This window comes from Ixodes scapularis, unplaced genomic scaffold, assembly GCF_016920785.2.
Source record: "Ixodes scapularis isolate PalLabHiFi unplaced genomic scaffold, ASM1692078v2 PGA_scaffold6__148_contigs__length_123643588, whole genome shotgun sequence".
In the NCBI taxonomy this organism is placed as follows: Eukaryota; Metazoa; Arthropoda; class Arachnida; order Ixodida; family Ixodidae; genus Ixodes; species Ixodes scapularis.
Genome location: NW_024609881.1, coordinates 60231292 through 60243416, shown reverse-complemented (window position 1 = coordinate 60243416; position 12125 = coordinate 60231292). Strand labels below are relative to the sequence as shown.

General features: G+C 45.2%; 1 protein-coding gene across 1 annotated transcript in view; it reads left to right on the top strand.

Moving 5' to 3' along the window:
- LOC115332159 (venom metalloproteinase antarease-like TtrivMP_A) overlaps nucleotides 1–10771 on the top strand; it is a 33051-nt gene extending 22280 nt beyond the window's left edge. Inside the window, exons 12-14 of the mRNA XM_042286116.1 lie at nucleotides 7396–7528; nucleotides 8711–8830; nucleotides 10643–10771. Of these exons, the coding sequence (XP_042142050.1) occupies nucleotides 7396–7528; nucleotides 8711–8830; nucleotides 10643–10690 (301 nt within the window). The 3' untranslated portion in view covers nucleotides 10691–10771. The remainder of the gene's footprint in view (nucleotides 1–7395; nucleotides 7529–8710; nucleotides 8831–10642) is intronic.
- The last annotated feature ends 1354 nt before the right edge of the window (nucleotides 10772–12125 follow it).

Sequence of the window (12125 nt, the reverse complement as noted above, 5' to 3'; positions counted from 1 at the left end):
TGGCGTTGCCGTGGTCCGCCAGAGGAGCGCCAATGTTGGCGCCATGCTTGAGCCATAACTGCCATAGTAAATCCTAACCTGGGAATTTGGGGAATGCCGAGATTTGGCGTTTTTCTGGTCCGCCAGAGGAGCGCCAAAGTTGGTGCCATAATTCAGCCATAACTGCCAGAGCAACGCATAATTTGGGTACTTCGGACACGGCAAAGTTTGGCTTTTCTCTGGTACCCCAGAGGAGTACCGAAGTGTGCCATTCTTGAGCTATAACTACCAAAGCAAAGTCTAATATCGGTATTTCGGCCTCGCCGAGTTTGGCTTTTCTCTGGTCTGATGCACTTGTGGCAAACTAAGTGAGAAACTTGAGCCTTAATTGCCAAAGCAACGCCTAATTTGGGTATTTCGAACATGCCGAGTTTGGCTTTTCTTTGGTGCGCCACAGTTCTGCCAAAGTAAGTGCCATACTTGAGCCATAACTATTGCAGTAAATCTTAATTTGGCGATTCGGGGCATGCCGAAGTTCGGTCTTCTCTGGTTACGTACTGAAGTGCCAAATAAGTGCCACAAAGAAAGCCGAGAGGCCTGCCCAAGTTTCGAATATCTCTGGTGTGTGACAGAAGTGCTCTTTCACGTGTCCCAGAAGATAATTGAATTAAATAAGCGTTGGAAACACGATGGTAAGATGTCATCACCTCCGTTCAAAAGCAGCACGGCAATACTTTGCAGTATCGTGCCAGTGCCAGCCGAAAGTCGGTCCATTATCGCTCAAATGTCCAGTTTTGCACCACCGTTTGATATCCGGCAGATATTGCCGTACAACTCTTTCGCCCCGGCCTAGCGTCCGTGCAATATTGTGCGAATACCCTACGATGCGTCTGGTCCGTATTGGCCGAACGTCGTGCATGTATGTGTAGGCTGCATATCATTTGTTGCATATCCAATCACATATACGGATAAACAAATTTTTTTCTTTCGCTCCCAGATGTTTATTAAACCACTATCATCACACACAGTGCATTTTCGACAAATTTACAAAGGCCACACTTTTCTGTAAAACGAAAAGCAAATTATAAAATAAAATTAACACTGTCCTCATGTCAAGCAAAACTCATCACACAAAAAACCGCGGATATTGAGAAGAAAATAAGACTACTAAAAGAAGAATGGTTTCAGTGTACTTACTAATAAAAGAGCGATATCAGGTAATCCTTGATAGATGCATAATCCAACTCAGCACCCCACAAACGCATTCGAAAAAGAAGGTTGCACACATTCAACTGACGTCTCGTCGTCGGCGATGAGCAGTTTTGTCGAAGCGTGTCCAACAACTAATCACAAGAATTCCACGAACTTCGGTGAAATAAAATGACTGTTACCGAAAAATTGGCATGGACGTATTCCGACCGTTTACGACGAAAAAACACGGCCGGGTCTGCAACGCACGAAAGCAACAGAACACTGAGGAGCGCAGTTCGAAAACCGGACCTACGTGGCCCGCCTATTTCTATAACTAGGCAAACGGCGAAAACAACAGCCCCAGAGATCCCATCAGCGTGACAGAGAAAGTCATGTGACAAATTTTCGTCCAAACGTTTTTGTCGTACGCGCCCTACGTAGAGAGGTCATGCCTGATTACGCATTTGGCTCCACCCTTTTGATTTGCCTAAAGCGGCTGTCGCGCTCGCTGAAAGCCACACGAAGACACAAAAGCAGTTGGGGAGGATTTGCAAAAGGCGAGGTTGAAGGGGCATCAACAACGCATAAAAGGAAAGGCCGATTTTCCCGGTGACCTTGTCGCCTTGCCTAGTCTGTCAGCGATCGGCTTCCATTGTGGTACTCAGAAAGATAATCTCCTTTCTTGAGAGCGAAATGGAAGGAGTGCTTTGTTTTGCGAGCTTGTCGCCATCCGATAGGCCTCAATTGTTCCTCTCCCGTCTCGCTCCCAGTGGATTCCCATGGCTGTTGTGCCGGCGAAATTAGGAGCGCAGCCGGGACATTTTCTCCCGTGAATGATGATCGGGTGCTTAGAATCCGAAGCAGCTCTTTCGGCGTCCATTTGATGTTCTCGGAGTCGGTCGTTGTGGCATCGCCCCGTTTGCCCGATATACCTGGCCCCGCAGGACAGGGGGATCGCGTACACTTCCTCTACTTCCTCCCCTTCCCCCAAGATTTCCCTTTCCGGTTACCCATGGAGCGGGCGGGCTTTGAGCTTGAAGCCGAATATAAATGTCGTTAAAGATGAAAGATAGTCCTGTCTGTATCGTCCCTTTGGTGTCTCCACTTTCTAAATATTTAAAAGGTGCCGACACGCTAAAATAGTTCAAGTTCCGGGATTTCATTCTCATTCCCCAAGTGTGATGCGGGAGCCGCGCCACGGAGCCCCGGTCGTTTCCGCTCTTTGTTCTCGCTAGGATTTGACAGTGTTCAATCACAATGCAAGACACGCACAGAGCCACGTTCGCTTTTGCAATGCGCGGCCTAATAATGATATCTCTTGTGGAGACGTGGAGACGCTCAATGGCGGCACTTCCTGTAAAGGCGGATTCATTCCGGGGATGTAAGCAGTCGCGCAAACCCACTAGATCGCATCGCAAAAAAAAAAAAAAAAAAAAAAAATTAGATGATCAATTTGGCGTGCGCGATGAGCGAGTACCACGCCTTCGTTGGCGAGTCGCTTCTCACGAACTCTCGCTTCGAACGCCGTTGATTGCCTCGGCCTGCCCCCGACAAGAGCGCATTGCAAAAAGTCGCGTCAGCAAGCGGCAGCTCAAATCCCGTCGCTTTTTGCCCGCGATGGTCGCTTTTGTGATGAAGTTATCGCGCGACTAGATTGCATCGCCGGAGTGAACGCGCCTTAATGCCGAAAAAGTCTCACGGCGCGTGCCGATATTGGCGTGTGCTTACGCGCGAGTACAAGATCCGGCACAATTTTCGTTTGCAAAGCATGGTCCAGCCGCGTCAAAACACTCAGCCAACCTTTGGACTGAAGGAATCAAGAGACACCCAAAATAAAATAAAGTTGCCAGCCGAATAAAGCTTGATTTATATTTAGTTAAGATGAAGACCACCCGCGTACATCAAATCCCTCATCAGCCGAACTCTAAGCCAGTAAGCCAAGTTCTGGCACTTGTTTGGCAACTCTCCCCCGTAGCTGCCAGATGACAGCCGGACTATCGCATCGGGAAGCGAAGCCTAACTTTGGCACTTGTTTGGCGACTTTGGCCTGTAGCTGCCAGATGACAGCCGAACTATCGGAATGCGAAGCCTAACTTTGGCACTTGTTTGGCGACTTTGGCCTGTAGCTGCCAGATGACAGCCGAACTATCGGAAAGCGAAGCCTAACTTTGGCACTTGTTTGGCGACTTTGGCCTGTAGCTGCCAGATGACAGCCGAACTATCGGAAAGCGAAGCCTAACTTTGGCACTTGTTTGGCGACTTTGGCCTGTAGCTGCCAGATGACAGCCGAACTATCGGAAAGCGAAGCCTAACTTTGGCACTTGTTTGGCGACTTTGGCCTGTAGCTGCCAGATGACAGCCGAACTATCGGAAAGCGAAGCCTAACTTTGGCACTTGTTTGGCGACTTTGGCCTGTAGCTGCCAGATGACAGCCGAACTATCGGAAAGCGAAGCCTAACTTTGGCACTTGTTTGGCGACTTTGGCCTGTAGCTGCCAGATGACAGCCGAACTATCGGAAAGCGAAGCCTAACTTTGGCACTTGTTTGGCGACTTTGGCCTGTAGCTGCCAGATGACAGCCGAACTATCGGAAAGCGAAGCCTAACTTTGGCACTTGTTTGGCGACTTTGGCCTGTAGCTGCCAGATGACAGCCGAACTATCGGAAAGCGAAGCCTAACTTTGGCACTTGTTTGGCGACTTTGGCCTGTAGCTGCCAGATGACAGCCGAACTATCGGAAAGCGAAGCCTAACTTTGGCACTTGTTTGGCGACTTTGGCCTGTAGCTGCCAGATGACAGCCGAACTATCGGAAAGCGAAGCCTAACTTTGGCACTTGTTTGGCGACTTTGGCCTGTAGCTGCCAGATGACAGCCGAACTATCGGAAAGCGAAGCCTAACTTTGGCACTTGTTTGGCGACTTTGGCCTGTAGCTGCCAGATGACAGCCGAACTATCGGAAAGCGAAGCCTAACTTTGGCACTTGTTTGGCGACTTTGGCCTGTAGCTGCCAGATGACAGCCGAACTATCGGGAAGCGAAGCGTAACTTTGGCACTTGTTTGGCGACTTTGGCCTGTAGCTGCCAGATGACAGCCGAACTATCGGAAAGCGAAGCCTAACTTTGGCACTTGTTTGGCGACTTTGGCCTGTAGCTGCCAAATGACAGCCGAACTATCGGAAAGCGAAGCCTAACTTTGGCACTTGTTTGGCGACTTTGGCCTGTAGCTGCCAGATGACAGCCGAACTATCGGAAAGCGAAGCCTAACTTTGGCACTTGTTTGGCGACTTTGGCCTGTAGCTGCCAGATGACAGCCGAACTATCGGGAAGCGAAGCCTAACTTTGGCACATGTTTGGCGACTTGGGCCCAAAGATGCCAGATGTCAACCTAACTACAAGGTAGTAAGCCTAAGTCTGGCACATCTGTGGCAATTTTGGCCCGAATGGGCCAGATGACAGCCGAACTATCAAAAGTAAAGAGTAACTTCGGCATTAGTGTGGCGATTTTGGTTCGAAAATTCCGAAGATCTGCCGAACTACAGGGAAGTAACCCTAAATCTGGCATTTGTTAGGCGATTTAGGCCCTAAAGATTTCAGATGACAGCCGAACTACTAGGCAGTGAAGCCTAAGTTTGGCAAATGTTTGGCAAATTAGGGCCAAAATACCCAGACTTTTGCCAATGGAGGTCTGGTTTGGCTCTACTTGGGCTACAGACGCAAGCCAAGTTTGGGCCCAGAACTCGGTGCTGCCTGAGCTTGCTCTTTTTCTACAGCGATTATTTTCACCATTCTTTTCCAGCTCGCTTGCACCTTTGCATTAATTTCGTTAATATAATTACCTTAAAATGCTGGCCATTTACCCTTCCGTATTGAAAAATCTCATTTGTATGAGAATTTTCTACGTCCAATAAACAGATATGAATCATACAAGATATATAAGAACTACATAAAAATATAAGAAACTTGTGAAACGTTTCCTATACACCCATTTCGGAATTTGGGCAACACTAAAACAAAATTAGACGGAATGGTAAAACATCTAGCAACATTGGGTGATCGCCGCCATTACGCAGGGTTCGACTCGTTCGACCGGTCGGCGCGCAACCTAGTCGCCGTAGCGTTTCGAGCTATGGCTTGTGCGGGTGTTTTCCCAATCACCTGTTGGACCAATGATCTATCGATACTGCTACATATAAGTGACAGAGAGGTGTAGCAGTTTCACAGGAGCCGGTCAGGCACAGACCGGTGCATGCAAAGAACCTACAACTTCTTCGTCGAAGCATACGTGGTCCCCGCATCGATAAAGGTTAACTACTCACGGTCCAGGCAAGTTCTTTCTTGTTTTGTAGTGATTTTTTTTAGTAACATTCCATAATTTTAATACAGTTAATCATGGTGATCGCGCTTTTAGCGTGGCCACTCGGAACACACCCGGTACGCTGCCCCCGTCGTGAGCTTGTCGTTCGGCGACAGCCGAGAACTCGCTCGTTTCGTTTTTCGTACCCCTCCAATAAACTTACGTCCGCGTACCAATAACTGCAAAAGATGCCTCACGAGTCACAACCTTGAGTGTTTGAGAAATCGCAATTGCAAATCGTACAGAACAGCAGAAAATCTTGTAGGCGTGGGTGGCAGGCAGGCAATTAAAATCCTTCCTCGGTAACCTTTTAAAGACTACGAAGTTACGCGGTTTGTGGCATTCCTCAAAAAGCTACAGAGTAGACTTTCAAGAACCACTGATGTATTGGGTTTATTTCACGGCGTTTGTAAACGTACCACGTTTGTTTGAACCCACTCGAAATTCGACGTTGAAAAAAAAAAAAAAAAAGTGTGCTGGAACTGATTTTTATTTTCATAGATAATACGCACAGCTGTTTGAAGTGTAAAACCGGTGTTTTTTTGTTTTTTTATTTCATTCAGTGCAGGAAGTTTCTTCATCAAGGGTTCCTGCTGCCGAAGCAAGAAGACGACCCAAGAACAACATACAATGTGTTCAGGAAAAAAAAACCGTTGAACAGAATAACAATTGTTGAACATGCTCTAAACTCTTCGGCTGCATTATCACAAATTTACAAACTGATTAGTAGCGTAACGTCCCTAAACGTCTAGCGGTACGGCCTTGGCACTCTGTTCAGCCCACCACTCCAATAGTTCCCACGATCGCAAGGCGGGTTCGAGTGATCTTCAGACTCGGTGTACACTGCATTTAGTCTGTACACCCCCTCCACCCGACGTCTGTTTTCTGGAAAACTCTTTACCGGCGTGAGTAAAGGATACGAACTTGCGGAAGAAGTAATCATGCATCTACACACCGAACAAGTACCTAAAATGGCCTCGGTTGCAGTGAAGAAGCACTGAAGGAGGGAGTCGCTCGCGCAAGCGAGCCGCGCACTGAACCTCGGCCGTACCTCTCTAGTTAAGGACGGGGCGCGACACACAACCACACTACTACAACATATAATCACTTGCGATGCTTCCGCTTACGGATGATAAGAGCGTTTTCTTGTCTAACCCGCGAAAGTTTTGTAAAAAACACGAGAACTCGGTTTTTCTTTTTAAACACTTTAGAACTTGTGTGACACGAACCTTTTTTCCGTCTCCGTCAACGTATCCATCCTGCATACACAAAGATACGGAGCAGTGCGATGGCATATTGACGCGGCGCGCAGACTGGGACTCAAAGTGTAAGCAGCACAGTTGTAGGCGGTAAGATGCAGGCGGTTCTGGCGGGACCCCTGTGTGATGGCGGCGGACCTAGTTGCAGTTGGGTGCAACAGGTGGCGCTCTACTCCGAAAGGGGTCTATATGTTCTTATATATCTTATATAATTATTTTCCCGGTTCTTATATGTTCTTTTTCACTAGGGTTGTTGGTGTTCGACCGGCGGCAGTTGATAAACCCGTTTGCTCTACTGACGCCTAACCCCTGGTTAGCTCAGTTGGCAGAGAGCTCCACTGGAAATAGAGAGGTTCCTGATTCGATACCAGGACCAGGCGGACCTTTTCTGTCGTACACCAGTCACCTAGCTGTGTTTGGAGAGTGGTGTTTTTTTCCTTTATCCCCGATGTTCCTCTTCTCCAGTGAATATTTTAATCATTCTAGTGCAGCTCCCTTGCACCTTTGGATTAATTGCATTATTATAAAAAACATCCGTATTTCTCCCATTGGACACACACAGATTTTGATATATTATTTTAAAACATATAACGATCGATTTTTGTTTATTCGCAGGCTACGTGGAGAGCAATGCTGGAAAACACAATCCGACTATGACTTTTTTAATGTCACCAAGGAGGTTGCGGACCGTTTCCTCACACCGGAGACGTTCTGTCGACGCATCAACCCAGAGCAATACTCATCGGCCGTGAGCATCACTCCTCTTCCCCTTTGTATACCTTTCCTCACCTGAAATTCGCTCCCCTACCTCTCGGCAATGCGCGCAGCATGCTGAATGTCTGTCCAAACAGGACACGTTTTGTGCAACCACAGCACTTGCTGTCGCTGGAAATAAATGGTTTCCTTCTGTTCCGGCCCGCTTGCGAACGTTGCTTGCTTGCGAACGTTGTTTTATTGTTTTTTTGTTTTTTTTTCCGCTGGGAGAAATGCTATTCACGACTTTGGTTCTTGGAGAGAGGCTTGAAGGGTGCTCATCACGTGGATCAGAAGTCACACGCTCTGCTGGCTGTCGTCAAGACCCCAATGTTGTTGGCAATCGCCAATCTTCCGAAAACAAAGGAGAGAAGACGACGATAGTGGGAATGCGAGGAGGAAAGGCGTGCTGTTTGTATGCTTGATGCCCTGACTGAAAACGCAGAGCGCGCAGCAAACTTCACGCTTTTTAGAAGCGTGCAGACTTTTTGGTTTTTTTTTGCCGCGTACGGGCGTTTTTTTTCTGTTTTTTTTTTTTTGGGGGGGGGGGGACTTTTGAGTTGTGCCCTAATAAACACGTTTCCAATAAGAAAAGTTAGCTTTCAAGTAATGCCGATTATGTCTCTGCTGTGTCATGAAGGGTCGCATAGAGCGCAGGCTCGCATAGAACGACGTTCTTTATGGTTGGAGAAGTACAATATCGATTTTTGGTCTTTGTAAGAAGGAACAAACACTTGTTTAAAATTTGTTTATTCACATTACCTGAAATGCCTCTTAGATATTGCATATATAGGGACTAGACCGTTGGAAATGAAACCTAGACATAAACGGACGTGAAATCGCTAAACATATATCGAAAATAGAACCTACTGCACGACACATTATCTTCTATAAAAAATATTACAAGTACCACTAAAGTGATGTTTCCACCCAGTAAGGAATCTTACAGGCCCATAGACATAAAATATGTCAACACCTCCTTATTCGCTGACCATCTAACTCCATTTAAAAAGCCATCGCCTTCGGAGACCCTTAGACATTTGCTGTAGCATCTGTGGTTATGTGCACATATGTTCTACACAATTTGAGGTCAAAATAATATTGAAAACGTAATCAAACGTTTGTCCCACAACATATACTTGAAGTTAACTACCGTTCTTGCTACAAATATTTTCAGAGTATGACGAACTGCGTCATAACGTGCCGTAATAATGTGCCCACCAAAAACGGTTACTACCAAATAAAAGAAAACACCCACTTCGCTCCATTTGGCTACCCATGCGGAAATAATGGAGAGGTAGGACATCCCAAAATACTTTTCTTCTCGTAGTTTTTAAGTAGCTTGGGAGCATGGGTGTTTCTGATGAGTGCAAAGAAGGTAACATGTCAGTTAGGGGAGCTAGAGCACCAACAATTTAAGAAACGCATTAAGTGCCGGGTACTGAACATCTTACCATTGCTCGGTAGCCCATAAGATCTCGGCATCAGTTTATAAGGACGTCGAAGAGCCGATCACGCTCTCATAATCGAGACCATAATGGTCCACACCCTGCGACCTTTCAACTGACAGCGACTCTATGTGTGCTTCAAGAACGGCTTACCAGTATATCATCTCCTAGCGAACACTACGTAGACAATTAGTGTTATATATATTTTCAGTTAGCTCGACTCTTTAGAGGTGCAAGTAATGTCCGGCACCGATGAATCTTCAGTTGTATACACAGCCTGTTCTTTTAGGCTTCCTGATTTTGTTTTCAAAAAGGCAGTGATTGCTGCATTAATAGTCTGCCATCATTAATGGTGAGAAAATATAATGTCGCCCCCAGCGACACCTATTGGGACTAGATGCCAACTACCATGCTGACGTAATACATTTTTCGTAAATAAACCCGGTTTAGCTGTGATGGTGCTTCTTAACTTTTCGTACCAGGTACACCTGTGTCACCTAGGGTGGATAGATTGGACAAAAAAAAGCTGAACTTCTCTTTTTTGCATTATCAGAGGAAGATAAGCTACCCTACTCTTGATGCTTAGACGTTTCCTTTTCCCCACTCTCCTCTTCTCTGGAGTTCCCTTTGCTATTGTGGAAAGAGTGAACGAGTTCGTGAGCGAAGCTTATTGTGCAATTTTTAAAATCTACTTTTCTCCGAACCAGTTTTTAAAATAGAATTTAGGCCTTTTTTAGTAAAGCGGAATGGGGCAAATTCACCAAAAAGATGTTTTTTTTTTAATTTGTGGTAAAAATCGGACAGTTAAAACTCGGCATCGAATGTAACGAGATAACTAAGCCTGTCACGGTTTTGCAATACAATTGGTACATCGATTTTTTATATTTTTTTAGTACTGAGATACAAATTCATATTTCCCATGTAGCTTGAAAGAAAGATACAGACACTCAAAAGGTTCTCTAAGATTCTATCGGGATACCTGTGTACCGCGACACTGCCCAGTTCTGTCTCCGATTTCACATTGAACCGAGAGGATCGCCAGCAAGAGCAGTCTTTCGAACACCGTAGAAGATAAAAAAGACAGCAGATTTATCAAGCGCCGCTCACCCATTTCAAGCATTCTTAGTCTGATGTTAATTACCAACCACTCTTTGACGTGAAGCTCAAATTAATTGAAACTGTGCTATCTGATGACTCGTTCAAAGCAACCAAGTCCATTCGGCACGCACACCCATTGTAACCGGGCGGGAAACAAATAAGGAGAGTTCGTCACAAATTGCAAACAGCTCAAACCTACGTAAACTTGAAACTGACGCATAAGGCGCTTTTCCTATGTCAGTATATAGTGCGAATACGCGTGTGTTTGTTTTGTCTTAAGTTGTTCGCACATGTATACACAAATGTACTACAACTATATGTATTCAGACATATCTTTTTGCTAACCTTGTCAGATTTTCGCTTAATGCTTATTTTTAACGTAAATTATGCTCCGAAAACCGAAACCAGACCAGTACGAGTAATTGAGAGATCCTACTTTAAAACTATTGCGTGGTGCTTAGAATCGCGTATAAAGCATAAATTGACGGCTGGCTAACATTTCTCGGTGTTTCCCCATGACGAATTTGAGGAACCTGATATAAAGAATGTTCCCTCTTTTTCAGCGGTGCTGGTTCGGAAACTGCACAAATATTGACAGCGAGGTTTCTTAAACAGTTACAAAGTGGAAAATTGCGGTCTCAAATATCCACGCCTCTGAAGAAGTATAAATAAAAGCGCTTCTTTTTGCCTTTCGCATTGAGTGTAATATGAGAAACTAATCACAATAAATATATGTATTTACAACATCTTTGTTACAATAAAATGCCTATTAGAACTTTTTATGAACTTCATTTAGCGATAGCTGCAAAAGTAACACGAAAACTGAAATACAAAGACTTGACCTAACGGGTCGTTTTGCTTTAATATTACCAGAATGTAAAATATTCTTCGCGGCAGTCATTAGTCTCGGTTTTGATATCTGCCCTGCTACAAATCGATGAAGAGCGAGAGCACTGTAGCAACTTGTATCAGATCAATCGAGGCCAATCAATTTTATTTCTGAATTGCCACACAATACACAACAGCCTGCACATATAAAGCCTTTGTTTCAGATGCGCAGGATAGCTTTCTGGTTATCGCGTATCCTCTCGCACGTGTCAGCATATTTCGTCGCTATTGCAACCCAATGTTTTCATCACGTGACAGAAATATAAAGTGAGCAAGAAGTAAATCAAAAGAAATGATATCTCATTTGAAGGAGTCCTGGGTAAATTTAAGATACTAAGTTAGTTCTAGGAAATAAAACCGTTTTTGCTTTTTGCACATTAAAACTACGTATCTCAGAAATTGAGATCTTCGTTAATAAGGCGAATTCGAACGCATTCAAACGCCGCTGTGTGTAGGAACATTCATTTTGTCGACACCGTTTATTGCCAATCGCGTTGTGAGCGGCGCTATCCCATTACAAAGATCACTAATCGTTGCGTGTTGCTGTAGCGCACCAAGTGAGACATAACACTGTGATAGACTGAACGCAGAGTTCAATCAGCTTTGCTAAGCCAAGCCTGCTCGAGGAGGCTCGCCGTGAAAGAAATGCAGTCTGGGGCTCGCGAAGGGACGTGTTCTGATGTTTCATCACACTACAGGCGCAAAAGGGTCTCGGATAAAAAGCTGGATGGATGTGCAGAAAAGATCGCGGCGTGCGAGAGGAGGTCTGACAGAAGATTTTTGACATGAACTCGCGAAAGTACAGGAAACTCCAGGTGTCAGCCTAGAACCGTTTCTGCAGATCCCTTCACGCATGGAACCAAGAATTGCGCGAAAAACGGGACAAAACACAATGATTTCCCAGTTTTGTTTTTCTCAACAGAAAACAAAAACAACAACGACACGATCGTATGTTGATACCAAACTAAACACTGTTCCAGTTACAAGCCTCTCGGCTCTTCAGTCTTTTCCCTCTGCGCGCCCGTGGACTGAAATATTATGTTATTTTTGTAGTAAAAATTAGTTCTATCAAAACAAAAAATTTTCGTTGCTACTAAATAAAAAAATGACACGAAATATTTTAAAGAACTTACAATCGAAAAAGAGGAGGAGCGTACT